Raw genomic sequence first — 25,544 nt, 5'->3', positions numbered from 1 at the left:
TTAAAATATATAATTACATGTGTATAGTGTGTGTATAACCCACGTAGTTGGATATGCATATATGTATTTTTAAATAGCTATTTAGCCTACCTCAGCAGAACGGAATAGTCATTTTGGATTTCCCAAATAACTTCCCTTTGCCTTGATCAACATATAACCATTCAGAATGAGACTTCACTCCATTTCAGGCTTTTTAAAATGGTTTTCCGCACTTCACAAACATACACATATGCATGCCACAGAAACCTACAGTTTAAAAAACCTTGGGAGAAGTGTCGTTATTCAAGTAAGACCCAACTTATTGTGTTTATATTTGATATGGTTTTTAAATTCCTTTTTTTTTCCTGATCCTGTATCTCTGAATAGACTCAACAGAAGCATGGTTAACAAATACTTTAAAACTTTTCTCCCAAAGCTCATAACTTTAGAGGACAGAGACACCTAGCCCTCCTTTCCTGTGTGTGTGTGTTTTTTTTAATACCAACAGGAATATTCTATGGGTGAACACTTTAATAACCAAGACTGTATTATGAAAAGAGTTCCATAAACTGAGATAACATATCAGAACTCTTATTCCTAATAATTTTTCTCAAATATTCTAAAAGCATTAACTGATTTAAAAGCATAACACAAACACAAACCTCCAGGTCTCATGAACGAATATATAATGAAAGCATCTGACAACCTGTGAGACTGTTCCTAATTTAATGTCGTGCTTTCAATCTTCTGTTAATTGGTAGAATTTTGAGGTCTTTCATTTGGACCTTCAGCATTTCAAACGAATCACAGTAGTGCAATATGCAGTTTTGCATATCTGATGAGAGCTTACACTTACTTCGGAGACATATAAAGCAATGAAGCATCAACAAGAAAGATGGACTCTTGACAGTCTCTCTAACTATATCCAGCTACTCCATAGCATTCATCATAAACCCCTTTGTCCAAGGCACATAGTGCTAGGTAATGTGGGAATACACAGATAACCCACAAAACTTCCTCTTTACTCCTACCAGCCCTCAAATGGCTTATAATCCAGTGAAACTTAAACAGGGTTGATCAGATAAGCTTTCATGTTAACCTTTCATTTCCTTACATTTAAAGTATTCGCATCACAAATACACACACAATAGTGACAGTATATAGTTGAAGTGATATATGCCAGGCTATTCAAATTGGGCTATTTGTGAGGGGTTTAAGATGGAAAAGAAGCTACATTGGTACATTGTGTTGCTTCAGAAGAATTCACCTAACCCTTGTAAGATTTTCTGAAATGATGATTATTTCGTACCTCTGATAAAATTATCTTTTAGATTTAAATGAAGCAATTTTTTTTTTTTTTTTTTGCTGAAATTACCCATGCAGATTCATATCAAATACATCAAGGAAAATGAGATGAACACTATACTTTTACTGCTGCTGTGAATAAACTCATTATTATAGCTACTTATAATTAAGAATGTATAATATGCCTCTTCTCTGCAGTACTTACTATCACATTTCAGGTGCTATGAAGGCAGAATGGTGGTGGGCTGTGCCTAGCAGATTGTCAGGTACATAATAGGTGTTCACAAAATATTTGTTGATTGAGTGAATAGTGAATGTATCATCTATTCTTCGTATCATTTAACACACTTTGGGTAAAGTGCCTATCATGTATCTCACAGAACTGACTTAGTTCACCTGGAAGGACTTATACCTAATCAATGATGCAGATTTATAAAAGCAAATGTTCAAAATGCTTTCAAACATTTGCCTGAGAATAGAACCCATGAATATTTAACCATTAAGGTTGGAGAATCTCCACTATCTTCAAATTAATTTTCAAAAATTCAAGATAAGATTAAGCCATAAACAAGCCAGTAGCTTAATTTACACATTTTACAAATCAGCTGTGGATCTTCTGTTCAAGTATGACTCAAAAAGGTCTACAGAATCAGGCTCTTCATTTGCAAAACCCAAACTGTTCTTACCCTGCACAAGTGGGTAATTGGCTACGCACAATTGCTCCACAAATGTGCAGCCAGAACCACCCAATACAACCATTTGCTTTTACATTTGGCAGAGAAGTGTTGTGTTAGTGAGAGGCCTTTTTGCTGTGTTTTAGCGCTCTAGTGAGGGCCCTTCCCCTCCTCCAGTGCGTTTTTAAAGTTACATCATAAACATCTACAAGTGAGGATTTATAATACAGATGGTTTCCTATTGATGCCTTTAAGCTGCTTCAGAACATATCCCACCGTTACATTTTGCTCAGGTGAAGCTGAAGGTGCCTTAGAAAATGGAGATGATAATAGCACCTATCTCACAGTGTTAAGGATCCAATGAGATAATGCATAAAAGTGCTTAATACAGTTCCTGTATCAAAGGAAGTACTCAAAAATGTTAGCTATTAATATAAAATAGCATCAAGTTAATATTTTAAACATTAATTTTTGGAAATTAAATATTTTTTGCTGGACAAAATATTCTGTGCTCTTAATGACACACAAAATTCTGATTCATGTTTTCACTGACTGTAAGAAACACATAGAGGGGTACAGGTAGAAGTGTGGATAAAGATTCCAAATTAAAATGATGATGCTTTCACAACTAATTTTCAGGCTTTAATGGTCCAGTGAAACGGATGACTTTGAGGACAAGAGTGTCTCAGAAGCTGAGCTGTGCTTTCAGACAAGAGCTCTAGCCAAATGCAATGAACATCGAAACTGCAAACTGAGCTTTTAAAAACAAACTGTATATATCACTGAAGTGCATTTAATGACTGCACAAAATTGCAACCCTTCCCAGAGAAATCAAATAACACCTGCTATTTAGGATGAGAGTGCTGGAGTTTAACACTTAACTGAGGAAAACAAAAGAAAGGAGTCCTGGTATCAAATTCTAGCTCTTTCCTCTTCAAATAAAACCAAATAAGCACTACATCGTTTTGTTTTCAAGTATACAAAGTCCAGTTGCCCAAACACTTCTCAGCAATAATTTAACTAACAACATATACTATACGCAGGATTTCCTTGAAGGGGAAAAAATGAAGAGTGACGAAAAATCATGTAGTAGAAAAGATACATTTACAAAGTTCAGTTTTTTCTCTTTTTTCTTAAGGGGAATCTCAGATCGGCTCTAGAATTCTCTTTCCAAATTATGCTTTCTGATACCTTGCTTGAAAGCAAGTAGTATTAATCAAACAAAGGAAGGGCACTAGGGAAATCAGAAAGATGTAATGCAAGCAGTTAAAAGTGACATGACCTTCTGTAATGTCGCTCGTCACAGACTTATATGCCACACACTTGAGGAAGGTCTTGAAAGAAACTGATTCTTGGTACTATTCCTTGAATGTAATACTAATAAAGATGACATTTAAAAAAACACACAGACAACCCCAAATGCAGCATGCCAGATACATTGCAGCCAGAGAATAAATAGATAACATTATTTTAAAAGCATATTTCTTTCTTCATATTCAATATTTGCTGAACATTTGCCGTTAACATAAAATATAATATGTGGCTATACATTTAAAAAATACATTTCCAAAGTTAAACAAAGTGGTATCTATAGACCATATATTTTGTGGTTTTAGAGGAGCTCTTGTACTATTACAAGACTTTTAATTGTAATCCAACACAACAAAACACTTCATGATTTGCAAGGAAAATATTATTTGACTGGAAATGTTAATAGTGATGTTGATAATCTGAATAAAAACGTGACATGTTTGGTATTATTGTACTAGAACAAAAATGTATAAGGGAGGTGACCAGAAGGATGCAGTAACAAAAAGACCAATGAGGAAAGGATGAGGGAAAGTGGGTTCAGGTAAACTTCATTATTAAAATCATTATGGGACAGTGACTACTAATTATTGCTTTTTAACACCAATTTAAGGTGAATGTTTAAAACTAATATGACAAGAGGGGGTTAAAAGGCCCATGAATTATTTTTTAAACACTTCATATTATAATTTTTCCATGAGTAACTTATTCCACTTATTTAAATCCCTTCGAACAAAAAGGAACCAAAAAAATCTTGGTTATGTTAACCTTGGAAGGACTGAGTACTCTGCAACCAAACCTTTCAAAAGCCAGTGCTGATACAAACCAGTTTCTTTTGTGTGTTTGCTTCTTTTCCTTGGAATTAAATGGATGTTTTACTATGTTCAAAATGAATAGTTGCACAACTCAAATTGCTTTACTCAAATATGGTCTATAAAAATGCAACACATTTACACATTTAAAGAAGAAATCGCTGCTGTCCAGATGTGCAACCATGTTAAAATATTAAAGAAAACTGACACAAAAGAAAGAAGTTTCATATTTAGTTTCATATTCATAGACGATCCAAACTTGTACAGATGCTTATATTTGGATACATTACAAACTAAATGCCTATTTCTACCCTAGAGATATGGAAGAATTTGGGGAGAGTAGTATTCTTCAGCATGGTCTGGAGTTCATTTATATCATTGTGTGTGTGCATAAACCATGCAGAACATGCATTTGTGTGCCAATGGATTTATTACACATGTAAGTATGATATGAAATGGTGGAATGTCTATTGATGGAGAAGATGCATATAATCACTCAAATGATTTCAAATCACTTGAAAGTACCAAAGGTCAGGTTGAAGACTTTTATGGTAAGATCTTTATAGGTGTGCTAGTGCAGACATTTTTACAACAGGACACCTTCTCACAAGATTTTTGAGAAGAAACAAACTTTTGCAAAATGGTATAATTAAACTGTATACATAATTCACTCCATGTTTATAAGAATAATACGACTCAATCAAGTCTGGGATATACTGTTTCATCCAGTACATCTCAAAAGCAACTGCATATATGATGGCTGCTTAGTTTGATTCATGCTATTAAGGATTTGACCTTGGAGGATTTCAGCTACAGTAGTCATCAAGATAACTGAACCACTAGATGTAATAATAATTAGTGTGATAGGCTTGCCTGGGAGGCTGAATATATTGCAATACAAAAGAAGGCAGACTAAAAAAAAAAAAAAAAAAAGAAAAAAAGAAAAGCATTAGTACTTACTGCTAAAAGACTTCCTGATTTTTACAGAGACACTCAAAAACAATTATTCTTCTTGCAAAATGCATTTCCTTGGCTCATTCTGGGAAGTGCTATGTTGTAATTTAGTCTGATTCTTAATAAGGAATGTGGCTTTAATGTGGCTATCAGATGACTTTTGATGCATGCCACTGATTATGTACAGCATGCCTTCTGCATCATCAACAGCAGTATTTGTTGTATAATCTGGTTTGCTATAAGGTGCAAAGACAGTAAATTTACTTTACTGACCAAAAGTATGTTACCTTTTATTTTTAAGTGTCAGCTTAATATGCAGAAAAACTCTTCCATTAAGAAAGGTGAAACAATAACATAAATTCTACAATCAGTATAAGCCTCTTAAATTTCTTTTCATATTTCCTTTTCAGTATTCTTAAGTGTTCATTCTATTCTTACACAAAGCACTGAACAGAATTCTAGAGTTTATTTGAACTCTGTCTCCATCTAAAGGCTTTACAATGTATTGGATTTTTTTTGCTTGCAAGAAAATTCTAATCTTGGTGTCTTTAGGATATTGCATATTAATTCAATTGAGTAGGAAAAAATAGGTCAACTATTAACCTGGAATGTGCTTTTTAAATAATAATGCTTTAATGAAACTGTATTATTTGTCAAGGGAAAAAAGTATATACCAAAGGCCAAAAAATTGAATTGTTTAATGTGCTTTGCAAGTAAGATTAAAAGGTAACTCTACTCACCATGAATCTACTTTATAAAATTTAATGTTTACGAAATATTTTCATACATTAATAAACAGAGTAAAAATAAAGAAAATTATGTACTTACGCCTCTATATTTAGAGCCAAATTTCCATTCCAGAACCTCAACTTTGTAACAAAAAGGCACAATTTTAAATGTTTCAAACGTTGAAAACAATCTTAGAATTTTTAAGTGTCTAATAAAAGGTCCACATTTAAAAAATTTTCTGTAAAGCAAGAAAAGGGAGCTGCTGTGACATTTTAAAGAGTAGCATGTCCTGCAATCTTCTAAATATCCTTTGTTCCAACCCCATCAATAATTTTGGGAGCTGCAATAGGCAAGTTAGTTTTCAGGTAAATGCACAGTTTAGCACAAATATGCAAAATACTATGGAAATATTGGAATATATTTCCATATACGATTCCATATATGGAATAGCATGGAAAATACTACACTTTGGGAACATTAGGGATCTTTAAAGAATATACTTAGAAAACAACAAAGAATTTATCTTGGAGATTATTATCAGGAAACTTTTGGACCATACTGATCTGTTAGGTTTGATTCACTTAAAAAAAATTTATAGCAACTCCCTATTTTAAGCAATGTGTTGTGGGTCGTAAAGAGGGTGAGTGGAATGGGTGTACATTTGCAGAGAATATTCTGACACTAATTTGATTTTTCTTTTTCTCTTTTCCATCTAGAGTATTTTGAGGCCTGAGGACATTATGTCAGAAAATTTAAAAATGGAGCATGTTTTGTATGTCAAAAAAATCATAGTCAGAAAACTTCAGTTCTTTTCTTATATCCCTTTCTATAAATAATATTTTTTTATCTTTTTTATATAAAGAATAATCACCTCACAAAAGAAAGTCCTAGTGGGTTTAGACCTACATTTGGGCTGAAAAGAATGTCTGTGGTGAATGGTGAATTGTAGCATAAAAGCCTGAATGAAAAGAATGTTCATGAAACTTCACACAAAACCTCCAAACCGTTATATCATGAGCTCCCCACAATATAACACAGAGCTCTACATCCCAGGAAAAGCCTGCCTGGTCTACTTATCATTCCTGCTTTATGTAGTGTACTGTGTGATTGCTAAATTAGTATATAATGCATTTATAATATTTATAGTACCAACATTTAGTTAAATAACCTTTATGTAAGATTTATGTTGTTTTTTTTATTTCTCATTTAATGGCAAATTATGAAGAGCATGTTTCATAAAGATAATTCTCCATTTAAATTCATCAGTCCATTAAATATTAAAATTATGTTTCTGATGCAATCGAGAACAAATTTGTCCAGCTTCAGTGATTATTTGCACTCATAAAAATTAGGCTTGATTAATAAAATTTAAATGCTTGATTAAGTTGACATTTTCATGTTCCATTCTGATTTATTAAAATTAGTCTCCATCTCCAGGCCTGGTATGCTGGTGTAGGTTTACCTTTCCCCTCCTCTTACCCGACATCCTGAGCGAGGCTGTTAGAAAGGAGGATTTTGCTTTTGGACTCAATGATAATTTCAGTGAAACGCCCTGTTCTTCGCTCATGGTACTGCCTGCCTTTGTCTTCATGCACTGTGCACAGTGGAGATTTGTATTACAATAATCAAGAAAAATGTGTCTTTCAAATATCTATGGATATGACCTGTAAAATGGCATATGCTTATGGTATTTCTGTAAAATTCAGTTACTAAGGTGCTTTACATTGTTGAAGACTGCTTTGCTCAAGTTTCTTCATATGCTTTTATTGATAAAAATATAGTTTTTATTTTTTGTGGGACTTCTGTATACATTGCAAGGGGACTATGGATACAGGAAATCTTACTGTGGCAATGCTATTATCTGTCTACAGGCTTAAAACCAAGAAAAATGACTCATGGCCATGAAAAACCATTCTCTTCAACAGGACTTACAAGGGAACTCTTCAAGAGAAATAGTGACATATAATGTCTAAGCTCCCACTTGCTTGCTGTTTTACACATGGCAAGGTTCCCAGGTGTCATCTATTGAGCACTTACTCTATGCTTAACATGTGTTGTCTCTTAAATTCTTAGAAGACTCTAACAAGGTACCTATTGTTCCCATTTTATTGGTGAGGAAATTGAGGCATAGCAGAATGAATAAACTTGTATAGCTAATAAGTAGAAGGTTTGGAATTAAATCCCAGATCTTCCGAATTTCAAAGTTTGGGCTTCTAACCTCAAGCCACTGGAAAGATATAGCGGTAACACTTATCTTAAAGGTGTTTTTGCTGTTGCCTATGGGAGTATAACCATTTGAAAACTTTATTTAGGTAAACTGACTGTCTCCTGTTTAAGCAATGCTATCAGAACATTCAGTTAGTTTCTAAAGAACTGATAGTGTATACTAGTTTTCTTTTTTTGTATAATGAAGTAAATTCAGTAAGTAATACATGACAAAAAAATGTCCTTGAAGGTGTATTTTAGTTTGATCACTGAAACATACTGTTTCAGTTCTAGGTACATAAGGGTAGAAAGGCCTGAAAGTTGTATGCTCTTGACAAAGGTGTCTCATACAATGCTTTAAAAAATGAACACAAAACTCTCAGCGTTATTGGACTTCCTAATAGTTCTGATTTATAAACACTTTCCACAAGCAGATAAAGACATATAATTTGGTTTCCACTTTTAGTTTGTTAATTGGGGTCTTAGAATTTCTTGTCACCTTTCTAAACCAAGGACAATAGTTCTCCACAAATATATGAAACTCTCTGCCAGCACCACCCTTCCCCCACCACCACCACACAGAGAACAATGATCAAGACTAGAAATGCAAACTAGTTCTAAGGTCATGAGTCAGGCAGAAGGTACTTCTGTTGGCCCCTTTTCCTCTCTCCCTCCCCACGTTTAGAATAGTTTGGCTGTCTGCCAAGAGGAGAGTGCAAACTCATTTAGAAAGAACAATCAGGAAATAATCACTGGAAATCGGTAGGATAACACACCCACCCTCAAACCAGAATTGGGGGTATCCTTATTTTCCTCCCCAGTCTTACATCTCAATTGAAGAAATGACAAAGTCCTGAGGGCAGATATTTGGAAGAACAGAAATGCTAAGACCCTTTGGCAGATATATGGGTGGACACTTTGGAGAACCATCAAGATGGTGAACTCTTTGGATCCATGGGAGGATTTGAGGGGTTTAGGAAGCTGGTTTTTCAGTGACTCTCTGGGGCTCCAGGGTTCAACTGTGGCTCAAATAAGTGAAAATCAACCATTTATGGGAGCAAGAATTTCAGATATCCTTCAGAGTTGCCAAAAACAATTCATTTGGTAGAAAAGGAGTTGGGGAAGAAATCCTCTATAAGAACTAAGAGTACCTCTTTGCCTCATTATATTCTTATATGCATCTCTGGAGAACTGAACAAGGTGAGGAGAATTCAGGAAGATGGTGGAGGCTAAAATATGAGAGTAACTGGGAACAACCTCTAGGGCAACTACCACTAACTTTATATTGGAAGTCTCTCTTCTGAGTCCTACTAGAGCTAAAGCAAGAAGTGTGCATTCCAGTGAGGAGAATCTTTAGTAAATTGACTTTTAAAAATAGAAGTGTTTCCTTTACATCTTTCTGTATTTGAACTGACAGGTCACGTACTGGTAATACTCATCTTCCATCATTCTACCATTTTATCTTTTCAATTTTCGGTTTGACTACAGTTTGAGAGTTGAGTAAAAAGGATAGCCAATAAACTCAAGAAGTATTAAAACCAAACATGGAGTTACTAAGTGAAAACAACAGACTGAGGCGTGAAGAACAGGTAGCCACAGGTAGCTATTTAATGCCCTGTTTCATTATATATGCATCACTCACATACATATATGCAGGAGTATCTACATGTCTTTTGACTGAACATTCTGCATGCTGTATACAGACCTCTATCACTGCACCTATTATATTCATATATTCTATTCAGTTGTTTCTCTCACTAAACCACAAACTGTCCTGGGCAAGCCATGTATCTTCATCATCTTTGAACCACAGTACTATTAGTGCCTATAAATGTTCGATAATATTTATTGAATGAAAGTAATTATGCATAAAAATTAGATAATATTTGATTTCGAAGGAAAGATCAGACTAAAATATTTTCTAACTTTTTTTAGTAACTCAGAGCAAAATGGTCCGAGCCATTTTGCTGTGTTGAGATTAGACACACAAATGGAAGATTCAATTAGAACAATCTGAGGAGGACGCACAGTGAGCCAGTTATGACAATATGAGAGTGTTGTGATTTTTATTGTTATGATTACTTTCTAATTTGGTCATGAAGTCTGTCTCTTGAGAGTGACCATGAGCCAAGAGAGCCATTTTCTAGAGTGCTCTGATGAGAGGAAAGTAAGACTCAGGTGTGTCAGTCAGACGAGACACATTGAGGAAGTGAACCCAAAGTGCATAAAACAAGAAATTTAGTACTTACTGGTCCCAGAGAGGTTAGGGATGCCAATGGGAGACCGAGGGAAGGCTGGAGGCGGCAGGGAGCTCAGCCAGTGGGTGGGACACGCAAGAGAAAAAGAGGAGCCGTCAGACTATGCCTTTATTAAGGTCCATGGGTGTTATCCCGTGGCTGGTTTAAAGAGAGCACGAGGGGAAATGCTGGCTTGGCTCCAGTGCTAACCATTAGGTTTCATCATGGTCAGCAGCTGTGGGGTGTGTTGGGTCAATGGGATGAGAAGCAAGTGGGCTACAGCATAAACAACCACACAGAGAAGGTAAATTTAACTAGCCAAAGGGGACGGGTACTGCTAGGTTTCAAATAACTCATGTCAGGCCTTAAAATGGATGCCTAGGCAGCAACTATATGAAACAAATTTATGACAGACGTGGGAACTCAGAGGTATGGGCTCATTTAACCTCTTAGCGTATGAGTTGGTAGGGTCAGACTAGTAGTAGGGGGTGAGTGTCAGGGATGGCTCTCCAAAAGAAAGAATAATGATAATTAGTGGCTACCCAGGCACAGCTGTATAAAATGTTAAAGGCTTAATGGGTTGCAAATTAATACTAACTACCAAAAACCTTCAAAATGCATATACTCTCACCCAGAAATTCTTCAAGGACTTTCCAAAGCATATTACCAGAAAGGGACCCAAAGATTTCTTTAGGATTTTCTTCACAGTACTGAGAAGGCAAAATATTTGAAGTGGGCCAGGCACGGTGGGTTACTCCTGTGATCCCAGCACTTTGGGAGGCCCAAGTAGGCGGATCACTTGAGGTCAGGAGTTCCACACCAGCCTGACCAACATGGCGAAATCCTGTCTCTACTACAAAAAAAAAAAAAAAAAAAAAATTAGCCGGGCGTGGTGGCAGGTGCCTGTAATCCCAGCTACTAGGAAGGCTGAGGCAGGAGAATCGCTTGAACCCAGCAGGTGGGGCTTGCAGTGAGTCGAGATCACACCACTGCACTCCCACCTGGGTGACAGAGTGAGACTCTGACTCAAAAAAAAAAAAAAAATTGAAGGAAATATATCTAAAAACTGTCTAATTAAGAAGACTGTTGCAGTGGCTCGCACCCGTAGTCCCAGCTAGGCAGGAGGCTGAGGTGAGAAAACTGATTGAGTCTAGGAGTTCGAGGCTGCAGTGAGCTATGATGGCACCACTGCACTCCAGCCTGGGCAGCAGAGAGAGACCCTGTCTCTAAAATACACACACACACTCATATAGTGAAAATTGTATAGAAATTAAAACTTATAGTAGACTGTTTTCCAGGAATATGAGGGATATTTCCAGATATGTTGCAGAATATAAAAAGCAGGTGAGCTAAAATGGGTTAAATGTGACTCAATTTTTATAAAAAACAAAACATGTGTGATAAGAAATATACATTTACATTTGTAAGTATATTTTTAAGAAAACAGTAGAAGGCATAGAAAGAGTGTATAGAATATTTGGGAAACTACAAGTATACTCTGCTCCAGATACTCCTGCAACTGCTGGGGCTATCCCATCCTGGCCCTCCTCATTTCCAGACCCACTACCTTGGAAGGTCTTCTTTTCCCAAGGTGAAAGGCCCCTCTTCCAACCCCTGTCTCGGGTGGGTCATAGCCTTCATGGCTGGACAGCCACCTCCTCATCAACGCCAACCGTGTTGCCTACAAGCCTGCTGTGCCAGTGGAGGAGCCCCGAAGACCATCCCAGGATGATGCACCCCATAAAAGTACAGTCTTGCAGGGGCTACAGCCACCCACAGTGCACCTGTGTCTTTGCCAGCCCTCTGCAGCTGCAGAGCCACCATGCATCACACTCAGACCTCAAACTCTTCACGTGCGGCACCTCGGGCAAGGGTTTCAAGCTCTTCCACCATGCTGCACATCTGTCCTCAGTGCTCACGTGACTTCCAGGCCTCTGCTAAGTTCCAGACCCTGCCTACACTGCCCTTCTCCAGCCACCACGTCTGTCCCATGCTGCACCATTCCCACCCACGTTCTGTGAGTACGGGCTTTGCAGACGTTACTGCCTTATTCTGGGCTTGAGTTTCCTCATATGTCCAAAGGGAGAAGCATCACTCTTTTTTTCTCTTTTCTAGTTGTGTCATGAAGACAAAAGGATTGCCTTCCCTGAGCCTGTGGACTGGGTGAATAGGAGGTAAAGCAGGGAACACAGGCCTGCGAGTCAGCTGGAACTACCTTCCCATCCAGCTGTGCTGCGCTAGCCTTTGCAAGTGGCTTGGTTTCCTGCTCTCCCAAGTGGCAAGCAATTGTCCAGAAGAAAGTGACAACAAAAGAGGATGGCCATGGTCTTGTTCATTTCTGTTTTCTCACCCTTAGGCCACTACTCCCACCTTTTGCTCAATAAACATTGCATACTCCAAAACAAACAAAAGCAAAACACCACCACCACCACCACACACATAAACAATCCTGTTGGAATACTGAGGAGGATGAAGCTGAAACTATGGTTTAGGTGGGGCCTGCTCCTGACGGGTCTTCTATACTTGAAGATGTTGGGGAATACCTTTATTTCAGAACTGTCACCTCCGTACAGGTCTGGAGGTAAGAATAAAAGGTACAATTGAGATAGAGTTGCCAGATAAATATAGAACATCCACTTAAACTGCAATTTCAGATAAATCAAGAATGTTATAAAAACATATACGTGTAAGTATGTCCTGTTGTTATCTGAAATTTCCATTGAACTTGGCATCTGTGTTTTTATTTGCTAAATCTGACAACCCTAAATTGGGTACAAATTCATAGGGCTTCAGGGCTGGAATTTGAGGGAAATTTGCAAAGTAGAAGGCCTGGTCATCTACTGAGAGGGAGGGGACAGTGGTGGGGGGACTTGGGATGAGTGAAGAAAATGTGGAGATCTTGTTGGTGCAAATCCAAAGCCTGATGACGATGGTTATTAACATGTTGGGTTGCACTATGTACAGCAAGTGATTATCTAACAAGGCTAAACAGTTGGTGAACAGCTTTGAGAGGGGTCACAGGGGATAAGCTTTCTACCAACATCTGATTGGCTGTTGATTCTACTGATTTATCCTAGTGATCGTGTTGGAAAACTAAAGGTCTGGTTCTTTTCATGGTCCTCCTCAGATTTTTTTCAAGCTGATGACCTTCTGAAAAAAATTGAGAAAATTGCTGTTGAAATAAGCACGAAGAAGAAAAGAGTGATCATCCATTTTTAGATGTGTTTACAGGCTGTATGACTCAGTGTTGCTTCTGCTAAGAGCACTGAATATGTGGTCTTTTTTGGTACTGAGAGGCAAACACAGGAAACTTGTGGTCTATGCTGCTTTCAGTGAATGATAAAACTCTTACTGAAGTAGAGAGAGTCTAACTGTACATTCAGAGTGCTTTGCATATGACGTCCTCTCCTCTGTCAGCTTGGCTTTGGCCAGCCTCTTTAGATCCTGTTAGGAATACTTGACTTATTCAGTATTCCATATATTCCACCACAGACTTCTTTGGAATGGAGAACACTGGCTGACAAAATAATAAATGTGCTTGATTTATAGGAGCTCAAGTCGATCAGATGTTTCTGTGGTGGACCATTCCAAACTGTTCAATCAACAGCACTTATGGCAAAGAGTGCTGCTCTTAGGAGCTTTATTTGTAGAGATAAGTGCTCTGGGTCTCATTGGAACAGACCTAATGGGAGACAATATTCAGTACTATTCTGAAAGGGAAATGAAGAAACAAATGCTTTGTCACGAGAAGGAGCTAACTAAACATTTCAGTATTTCCTAAAGTATTTTAGCAAGGCAGACTCTGTCTCAATTTGTGTCACAGTCATATCATGAGTCAGAGAATGATTTCATTGATCTGCCCCACTCTTCAGTCTTTTAATGCCACCATTGATTAGATAACTGAGATCGTTGTGTGGGAGGAATATCATGACAGTAAAAATGAATGTTCTTTTAAAGTGTAATTAAAAAACACAGCTTGAAGAATTTTCTTGTGTCAAAGATATTCAAAAATTGCTTTGACACAAAAAAATTTATTCACAAATATGAAGAAGTCAGCTTTGATGGACTCCTCCCATGGTCACCTTGGTGAATGGAAGGTAGCCCTCCTGGTCATGAATGCTTTGGAAATTAATGGTGGCATGTGGGATAGAATAGATGACTAGCACTAATTCATGTGAGGTTACTGGGTACGTCATAGGAAGGAATCTGGAGACAACAGGGATTCTATGCAAGGCCCTGGACACTAAGAAAGCAGTCCTTTGGGAAAGGAATGCCCATGCGTGTACCATAGATACAGCCTGGGACTTTACAACAGGGCACAATTGGGTTCACATCACACTTGCTCTGGGGAGTTGCTTACTTATCATCCTTGATACTGAATTTTCTGATTTATAAAATGGGGATAAAACTATTTAGAATTATTTACTTGATATAATTATTGTAAAGGAAAAAAGGAGGTGATGTCTCTAAAAGGCTTAGCAGGATGCCTGATACATAGAAATTGCTTGATAAATATCCTTTCTGTTTCCCTCAATGAGAGATACGGAAGACATGAGATGAGGGGTGTGGGAAAATTACTACTTTCTATTAATATGTCGGCTAAAAGGTGTAGTTAGTGCTACTGGCTTTTCAGTAATTCGTGGGAGAAACTTGCTGTAACAGTGCCCAGGGAGAGGTGGGATATATCCCCAGCAGGAAATGTGATTGACTGGTGGTTCGGAGTATAAACTTCAGGCAGACTGCTCTGTGTTCTAATACTGGTTCTGACACTTTCTGTGTGTTTTTCGATAAGTTATTTAATCTTTCTGGCCCTGTTTCCCTGTATGTGCAGTAGAAATGACACTTACAGGGTGTGCAATAGACCCCTGGTTTGCTTGGCTAACCTATTTCCTTTATTCTCCGTGACTTGATTCTCTTTTCTCAAGGAAGAGCTCTTGCAGCCATGCTTGTCTACATGAGCATGTTCCTTTGCTTACAACTGATGAAGGGACCTGGGTGGGGGGCGGCAGGTCACTTGACTTAGGAGGATCCAACCCATTGGCTGGGCTAACACAATCAGCTTCTCTCTCTTGGAGGAGGACTAAATGACATGGTGAATATAAAGTACTTCACACAGAGCCCAGGGTGTAATGATGTTTCAGTAGTTTTTAAATCAAAGTAAAAGCCATTTCCTGGCATCTACTCTTCCACTTTCAAAATGTCTGTCTACAGTCACTGTAATTTGGATAGTTGGTACAAGCCTAATAGGCAATGCTGGTGAGAACTTTTCCCAGGTTTTGAAGTGACAGCTCAAACCAAGAGAAGGATGACATTCCTATCTTTATATCCCTTTCATGCCAGGGACATTTCTGAATGAAGCATGTCTTAAAAGGTTTTCTCTGGAAAAGCCTAACAATTTTCATGCTAGAAATTTTAATATCATAGTCCCAGTCTGGGTATATTTAGACCTAAGATTGCTTATTTTTAACAAGTCCAACTAGGAAATAGCAGAGGTGAAATATTTTTAACCATGCCTCTTTCACATGGGCACCCTCTGTGTCTACAGTTTTAACCTCAGGAATGGCTGTTTACTTATTCTGTCCTTAACAGGTTCAGCTCATTAAACGCTGCAAAACTTATTCAGCAAGGATTACATCTGCTTTTGCTCATTAAACTAGAATAGGCACCATGGTGGGGAAAAGGTATGAGGGTTCAGTGCCTGTAATCTTAAGGGTCTCCAAGAAAGGAAAGACTCTCCTTAAACAATACACACACAAAGAAACATTTTCCTGTTTGGTATTAATCTCAAATATTAGCCAATACATTGAAGACAGAATTTTACCCATCTATGCATTTTTCATCTTTCACAGTATTTCTTTGATTTTCTTCTTCAACTTCTTATGTCATGGAAATTGTGTTTCCTTTTCTTTCTTTTCTATGACCTGAAGGTCATTTTGATTTTTCTTTTATAGTTTTCACCCTAATTAAATTTTGTCAGCTGAATGTATAGATTTTTGTTTTGGTTTGGTTTGATTTTTGGTGGCAGAAAATTCTTTCTCTTTCTCTGTCTCTCTTTCCTAAAACAGAAAGTTTCCTGGTTTGGAATCAGCCAGTGGTGTGATTAACGCACCTCGGAGATCCTGTAAAGTTTTCACTTATGCTGAAAGAGTCTGCAGTGTCTTTGGGATATCAATATGGACTTACAGGAAAATACCATCCTTCCAGTGCTATGCACTATGCAGGAGAGTCAATTCGTCACAGCATGGCAACCCCTACACACACTTTCCCTAAATTCGTATATGTGTGTGTGTGTGTGTGTGTGTGTGTGTATGTGTGTGTGTGTGTGTGTATATATATATATATATATATGCATTCTGTAACCAGCAAAGTATAATCCAGGTTTCTTTTCAAAAGGAGCAACCGGTTCAAATGCACAGCTGGATATGCCAGCAAACACATAATTAGACAAATTGGATTTAAGAGTTACGTAAGGTCTTAACTGAGCCAGTGAATAAGAAGCTGAATGAAACGTTGTGATTGCTGCTCTGGTGCCTAGAAAGAACAGAATATGTGGATCTGTGTGTTTTGGGCAAATAAAAGGCAATTACTGGGAGTTATGGAGTGTAGTTGGCATTCCATGAGAGTTAGACTATAGAATGTTTCACAGTGGGTTGTGCTGGGGAAGAAAAATGTCCATGGCTAAAAGAGGAGCCTGTTAGAGGAGATGTACTAAAAAGAAAAGATTTGGTAAATACTATTTTGAAGCTATATTTTGCAAAAATCATATGATATGCATTTTTTTCAATAGGCTATAAAATGTCTTAGAGAATTTTAAGTACAAAAGGATACATCATATATTATTTTTCCTCTAAAAGTGGATGTTTCCAGCCAAGCCAGGTATATTCTGGAGAAGATAACAAGCAAAGTCTACAGTTTCAGAATTTTTCACTAAGAATACCAAAACCAATGACTAAATATTGAAGATAAGCCCCCTCATAGAATTAAGAAGCTAAAACTAAATTACCAGTTTTTCCTATTTGGAAATAATCTTATTTGCAAATTTGTCTCAAGGCAACAGAATGAAAAGTAGATATTCTTCTCTCTCGACAATCTCCACGAAGTAAATGGGACAAAAAAGCAATTGTCTGAAAGAGTCCTATTTTCTTAAAGAAAACATCCTGAATTAATTGATGAAAGTACCTATTAGTCCCCATGACACCAATGCTTATAGCATTTAGGGCTTGTCTGTTAGTGTGCAATTTAAATATATATTCATAAAATCCTTGCCAATAATACTAATAACTTCTTGTCTATTGATGCTGACTAAACATTAAAATCTCTATTAGCAATCTCATGTTTGTTTGATATACTTTACAAAGAAGGGTTTGAACATGTCTAATTTGCAAAGCAGGTACTACAGACAGTGACAAATACAAAGATGAACAGAGTTCCCTTCCCTCAAATTTATAATCTAGTAAGAAAGACAGAAATATAATAGAGAAGTAAACATGGTGTCTTGTTGGCAACTTTGTCACATACTAAAGGAAATTATTTTGAAGAATTTTATATTTTGCGTACATTGCTATTTGAAGTGTATTTTAATTGTGTTATTTAAAAGGGAAGTTCTTTTACATTGAAGGTATGTATGCAACCATTATGATGGTTACTATTAAGTATTATACACTACTTTTAAGCTGATGATCAAATAATTCTGCATCATTATGGGCACAGTAGTTGGCAAAAAATCGATTTATGATCTGTTATAATCTACAGATCATAAATCAAACAGAGATCCTTAATGGCAAGAAAAGTAGTAGTCTGCTAAGGACCAAGTAGATTCTCGTGTTTGCCAACCTTTAAATTCTTCTCAACAGCAGTCTATTGAGTTATCAAATTGTAAATGTTGTATTTGGAGAAGACACTCCCCTCATTTATTTACATGTGGGAAAGCTTTTCATAGTTAGGTTGCTAGGGGCATAGTGATAGACAATCCAAGGGGAACAAAGCTTGGCAGAACATATGTGACTATAGTGTGGGCAGCTTCTGCTACTTAGTCTAAAACTCTTCTAGAAAGAGAAAGTTGTCTCACACATTCTGCTTTCAAAAATGCCAAAGAGGACAGGTAGATTTAGTATAACTTTCCCTAGGTTAAATGAAAGCTCTTCATCCTTAAGCTTGATATCTCAATACACCCCTGACACAGAGAAGGATATTTACTGTTGTCCAGTGAACCTGCATTGAACTAAGGTACTTTATACACGTTTCCAGGCCAACAATCATGAAGCCTTCATTTCTTCCAATGACAGAGAACAAAGAATCTATCTGTCTTAAGTAAAATACATTCACATAGTTTGATCACTAATAATTTTGTGACATTGTATCTTAAATCAGGATTCATTAAGATATAACAAATAAGGAGAATAAAGCAATTATTTGAAGCAGCACCCATTTATGATTGAAAATCATAGCTCATTCTTTGGTGCTGCTCCCTGTTTTAGTTTCTACCAAGAGGAGTAATGTTAGAAATAAGTGAATACTTTCTATTGTGTTAGGACCAAGGAGTCGTTAGTTTTGATCTGATAAAATTTTCCTCTAAACTTGAGTATTTGTAGACAGAACTTCTGGTTTGTAAAGCCAAATTCAATATTGATCTTGTCAGAGGGACTAGAATAAGAACAAAAACACATACAAGTAAGAGAGTAGAGACTTACTGTATCACGTTGCCTGTTATCTTTCCCTGATATTATCAAGAAGTAGTTCCATGTCAATAGTAACAACAAAACCAGTGGTATCATGTAGAGCTCAAAGTTCCAGACAACAAAGAGAAAGAGCTGGAGGAGAGAGAAGAGAGAAGAAGGGATGAGTCAACACTGAATTTCATTAAATGGACTCTTATTTATACTCTACTTCAAAAACCCAAAACCGAATGCTTCAGAACAGGAAGATTTATCTTGAAAACAAAGCCTTGGAAACTTTTAGACATTTTTCTAAAAATATAACTGACCCTTGAAAAGTCACTGGTAAGATTTCCAATCTGTTTAATTTCTATTAAGGAAAAGTTGATATCATTACTTTGTCAAAGAGGAAATTTGAGTTTTTCTCCTCCAGTGAAATTATTGTTAAGTTGAACACAATTTTTAAAAAGCAGCAAAATGAACTCCACTACACTGTCAGAAATAGCCTGGTTTATCTGCCTTAATGATAAAAAATGAATCACTATTTAACATCAGGGACTTTTAAAAAATCTTACTTGGATAATACAACGTAACAAGATTAATAGGCAGATGAAAATACCAAGTCTACATCAGAGAGCCCCAAAGATTTCACAACATGAAAAAAAGCACTGCTACCGATAAGTGTACAAAATGGTTGGCTTAACATTTAGCATTACCATAGAAATCAAACAGCTATTACAAGGAAATTTTGTCAAAACAAATTTTAAAATGCCTATTTGTATTATTCTTTTTAAACACTACCTACTTCTCCAAGTATATAAACTTTTTCATTGTAAGACAAATGTTAGATTAAGAACTCAGGATGGCAGATGGAGTCATTCTAAGAACACTTACATTATAAAACAACACAAAGTTGGATATAAAGTATGACTCACCCCCAACCCACACCAGACTTGTAATCCTGGACAGATCATCTAAATTCTCTGGGTCTGTGGCTTTTGCTGTCAAATTAAGGTAATGTTAAGGCAGGAGGCATTTAAAAACTAGATTCCACTCCTGACAGTAATGCTAACTAGCCATATAACTTTTAAGCAACATATATATCCCCCCTTTCGTTTCTTCCCTAGTAAAATGGGGATAATAGGATTATCCACCTCAGGGTTGTAAGAATTAAACCCACTGCTTGGTGCACAGTCATTTCGCAAAAACAAAAACCCAAACCATTATTGTGTACATGTTATTAATACCTTACAAAACACAGAAAGTAAACTAATTATTGATTAAGGTCCTCAAGTAATACAGATTATAATACTGGAAGCTAGAAAGCCCTCTGCCTGATAAGATTTAGCTGAACATAGCATAACTGGGACTTTCAGCCAGCTGGTTGGAATAACACAAACATCTTGCATTTGATAGGTCAGGAGAGTTAGGGGCAGTGCCCTAAGGACACCCGTGTCAGGCACAGCAGCATGGACCATTTGCAGTCTTCTTAATAAATCTCAGTGAAGCCTGCAGCCTATTTAAATAGCAGAGAAAATTAAACAGTGTGAAATGGTAGGGAGACTCCTGGCCTCAGGGCCAGGAAACCAAGGTTCTGAGCTTTAGAAAGTCACTTTGCCTTAGTGTTCTCATATCTTGACAGAGGTCTATAAATCTAATTGTCTTGAATATTTCTCTAATATTTAAAATGACTTCATGACATTACTGTACCATCTGTTTTTTCAATGTGACATTAAATTTTGAAAACTATATATTTTACCGAATTCTTTTATATTCATAACCAAGAGGGCACCAAAAAGCACAAATAATAGTTAAGTAAGCCAAGAAATGATTTTGGACAGAATTACATAGTAACTATAGATTCAAGTTCCTGCATAAGAAAAGTTCCACATATTGTAATACATGAAGCAGGAGCCATATCTTTTATTTTATGAGAAAAGTAGGAAGATTTCCAGAAAAAGAAAATATTTTCATTCAATTTTTGAAATTTATACCAATTATACAAAGATGATATAAATAATTGATGGTTATGATTATTAAAATATATTTTTATAAAGATAATTCTCTTTTTGGAAGTGAATTAAGGTAAATCTGACAGACATCAATACATGTAAAAGGGAAAATCATTTTTGGCTAGAGTCCATATTCTTTATATATTTAATTGTAACATTTAGGCAGTCACTAGAATATAAGCTCCTGTAAAGGTAGACTTTTTGTTTTCATTCACTGTTTTACCCCTAGAGCCTGGAACAGTACTTGGGGCATGGCAAGTGCTCGATAAGTAAATATTTACTGAATTAATGGATAAATGGACACTGGGTTCCCCAATCATTCAACAGAATTCTATTTAATTATTTGTATTAGCAAAAGTTCTATAGATCTACTACATAAAACCAAGTGACTTCAGGAAAATGCATTCAGAGTTACAACCTGGGATACTACTAACAAATTTCTCCCTCTGACAAAAAAGTCTACCTTAGTACTTCTAGACAAGATTTTCTTTCCATTTGGCTATGCAATCATGAACTATTTTGCATATTATGGTCTTTTCTCTCGGACCTTACTTTATGTTTGCCTTTTCTGAGGGCACTCATTTGAGTTAGTGTGTTCTGGCCTCATGGATGGGACTCAGATTATCCCATTGCTAAATATGACCAATTGTAATCTTTGTAACCTATTGAGCAGATATATTTTCCCTTCTAATGTCCATTCATTGGTGTTAGGTTCCTCGTCTTATTCAGAATGAATTTCCTTGTAATGTCCATGTATTGGTGTTAGCTGCAGGCCTGTCATCCACAGAAAAAACTTCCTAGATGACAATCCTGCAAGCAATCAAGACATCTCTCGTGCCTTCTTCTTCTCTAGGTTTAACATCACCACTTACTTCAAGCATCGGTTACACATTATGGTTTCTAGGCACTTCCCCATTGTAGTCATCTTCCTCTTACCATATCCAAATCAACACATCAAAAACTTTCTTAAAATATAGCACTCAGAACTGACACACACTTATCATAAATGCCTGTGGTATTTTTATATGTCCTAATAACATGGGTACCAGAACATGGATTGGGGAAAGACAGAGGAGAGAGAGAGACAAAGGAAGAAATTATGTTCATTTTAGGAATTCTGGCAATGGAAAAACCGTCTCCTTTTCTATTGTGGTTTTAATAATCTAATATTTGGGTAATTGAGTGAGGAGCTCCTACTGTTGAAAATATATATTTTTAAAACATGAGGGCTTTGAATAAATTGTAAATACAAAAGCATTTATTTTTCTTTTTCAGCACCTAAATGAAGATTTCAAAAGGTTAAAGAACATGAACACAGATTAACAATAACAATGTATTTATTCAACAAATATGTTATGAAATATTAGATGTTTGAAAGTAGAACAGCCAATCATGTATTCAACATAATATTAGTGATGATTTTACTTCCTGTTAGCTGGTGAGGCTCCTCTAATAAAGAGAGCCCTCAAAGGAAGAAAGGAGATTTTTAGCTCATTCACTCCACACTGAAGCCTCTTCTCTCCTCTCTCTTCGGAAAGAGATCAATCTTCTCCTCTTTCCTATAAAAAAAACTGAGATAACACAAAAGACCTGGCCTTTAGTGTCCCACTAGAGTAGTAAGAGAAATAAGGCAGCTGGAAGAAACCCAAGGAAGGCCAAGACAATGAAGGATCTGTCCATGGTCCTGACTATACATTTTCAGAGGTATGGGGGAAACAAGAGATATAATAATGCATTAAAATAGGATGGAAAAAGAAATCAAGAAACAATTTTTAAAATCTCCAATGTATTCACAGAATACAAAAATAAACCATAAAATGTCTAGAATTTGTCCAGATCTGCATTTCCGGACTGCTTTTTGCCTCTGTGGGTCATGGAATGAGGACCTGCAGATTTTAGAATTTTTTGATGTAAAAGTGTAGTGATAAGGACACTCACAAATGTCTACACAGTGTTGAATTCCTTCACATCCTTCACTACAGCACCCTTTCTGTATTTTTTCCTCTCTGTCACATAATCTCGTCACATCTCCCCCATCTCTCCTTTTAATAAGGAAACTTAGGCTGTCTACATTTTACTCTCATGGAATACATACCCAATTCCAAACAAAACATCTACCCCTACATTAGTTATCCATGTTCATTAGAGACTAGAACTATTCCAAGAATTTGATGGCTTTCTTTTTTAATCATTAGATGGCTGTTATAATTTACAATTAGAATTCAATACCAGAAAATCTTTAGGGGGCATTAGCCAAATGGTAATAAGTACACACAACCCCCTTCATTAGAAAGAGAACACTGAGCGTTTTACTCATTATCCTGCATGTTAGAAGCTCTTTGTCAACTGGCCTTGGGCTGTTAGCCACGACTGTGGGATCCCTCAAGGAGCTGCTGCAGTGTGGTACAGTAGAAAGAAGAGTATTTGAATCAGGCCTAGGGCATCCAAGCTCTCTAGTCACTAGCTTTGGGACCTTGGGCAAGTTACTAGATTTCTCTTAGTTTTGTCATCTGAAAAGAGAAAATGATACTATTTACTTGGCAGATTTGAGAAGCAATTAAGCTGATGCTTGACACCTATAAAATGCTCAACAAGCATTACGTGTTATGACAAGCAGGAATTCATTGGCTTACACTACATATAATTTTTTGGCCCTTCTAGCAGCTTATCACTTTCCATATACTACCCTAGAATCTATAGCTAATGATTGTTTCAAGAATAAGAGCTATGCTAAAGAAGTCATGCCAACTAAATAGAAAGAGATGATGAAATGAGTGCCACTTTCAGTTTTTCATATTTAATTTGTGGTGACTGAGTGCAGTAATGACCCCAATTTTTCCATGTTTCCCTGTATCCATGACTTTTATAATAGCCTCCCACAATGACTGAGATTAGGCATATAACTTATTTTGGTCAACGATAGAGTAGCAAATATGATGAAAACAGAGGCTTAAAAAAACATGGGGCATAGTTGCTCCATCACCCCAGTAGAAAGCCAGACAGCATCCAAAGCAAAGCCACCTAACAGACCAGAAGCCAACCAAAGACGCAAGAGTGAGCCCAGCTAAGCCTAGTCCAAACTGCTAACAAAATCATCACTAAATAAATGATAGTTGCTTTAAGCTACTAATCGTGGAGCGGTTTGTTATACAGCAAAGGCTCACTAACACATATTATTCTGTCTCCAAGGAGACAATGTGGTAGGGTAAAATACAGTTTCGACCAGAAGCCCAAAGAAGTGATTTCAGTTCAATTTCTGTTATCTGATCATCATAGGACCCTGTGCAAGTCAATTATTCTCTTTTCCTTTAGTCTCTTACCTATAAAATGGAGATGGTTACACCAGCCTATTTCACAAGTTGGCTGTGGAAAAGCAAGTGATATATGTGAAGATGCTTCATCAAAAAGTACTATATTATTAATATAACGCTTTTCTTTCTCTTCTTCTTTTTTTTTTTTTTTTTGAGACAGAGTCTTGCTCTGTTGCCCAGGCTGGAGCACAGTGGTGCGATCTCGGCTCACTGCAAGCCCCGCCTCCTGGGTTCATGCCATTCTCCTGCCTCAGCCTCCCAAGTAGCTGGGACTACAGGCACCCACCACCACGCCTGGCTAATTTTTTGTATTTTTAGTAGAGACGGGGTTTCACTGTGTTAGCCAGGATGGTCTCGATCTCCTGACCTCGTGATCTGTCCACCTCGGCCTCCCAAAGTGCTGAGATTACAGGCGTGAGTCACCGCGTCCGGCCTATGCTTTTCATATTATAAATTATTATTAAGAAAATTACACAGACTTTATAAACTTAATAAGTCAATATGATCATTGCTCTTTGAGCAGTTGTAGAAGACAGGTGGTGTTCTTTAGGGTGAACTGTATTTGGTGAGGAATGGAGAATTTTTTGGTGGGAAATCCTAAGAGTTAAGCGGAAGAGTTGCAGTTAAAAGTTTTACTAATAATTGAAACAAAAAATCTAGATCTTTACAAAAATTCATTATTACTAGCAAATGGCTGAAACATTAAAGATTTTGTGAACTCAAGTTAAAACAACTCAGTATTAAAATGTTAACAATTTCTTAACAATCTTATTATGCCCCTATATATGAAAAACAGCTTGTTCGGAACTAGTAGTTTCATGAATTCTAATTCTTGTTCATAGTCTTTGTTCATTTTTAAATTCAAAAATCTTTTATCTAAATCAGTACTATCTTGACTATGATATTAGTAGCAACATCGCAATATGCAATTTTGAAGTATCTATTTGGGTCAGGCTTTAAAAACATTCTAAATTTTAACCATAAATATTCAGAATGAGGTTTTTCTTGAAAAGTTTTAATTTACCGCAAGGTAAATAGACTGGGCATGGTGGCTCATGCCTCTAATCCCAACACTTTGGGAGGCTGATGCAGGAGGATTGCTTGAGGCCAGGAATTCAAGACCAGCCTAGTGAGACTAGGTTACTCACTAGGTAACCTAGTGAGACTTTGTCTCTACTAAAAATACAATTAAAAAAAAAATGTAGCTGGGCATGGTGGCATATGCCTATGATCCCTATGAGCTACTCAGGAGGTTGAGGCAGGAGGAACTCTTGAGCTCAGGAGGTTGAGGCTGTAGTGAGCCGTGATTGTACCACTGTACTCCAGCTTGGGCAACAGAGCAAGACTCTGTCTCAAATATATAT

General features: G+C 36.8%; 1 protein-coding gene across 1 annotated transcript in view; it reads right to left on the bottom strand.

The window, feature by feature from the left end:
- Nucleotides 1-25,544, bottom strand: part of LOC116268621 (multiple C2 and transmembrane domain-containing protein 1-like) — a 174,877-nt gene that overhangs the window by 76,069 nt on the left and 73,264 nt on the right. The window contains exon 8 of the mRNA XM_031666821.1: nt 18,894-19,013. Within this exon, the coding sequence (XP_031522681.1) occupies nt 18,894-19,013 (120 nt within the window). The remainder of the gene's footprint in view (nt 1-18,893; nt 19,014-25,544) is intronic.

This window comes from Papio anubis, chromosome 5, assembly GCF_008728515.1.
Source record: "Papio anubis isolate 15944 chromosome 5, Panubis1.0, whole genome shotgun sequence".
Taxonomy (NCBI): Eukaryota; Metazoa; Chordata; class Mammalia; order Primates; family Cercopithecidae; genus Papio; species Papio anubis.
Note: the sequence above shows the minus strand (reverse complement) of the source record. Positions and strands in the feature narration are given on the sequence as shown.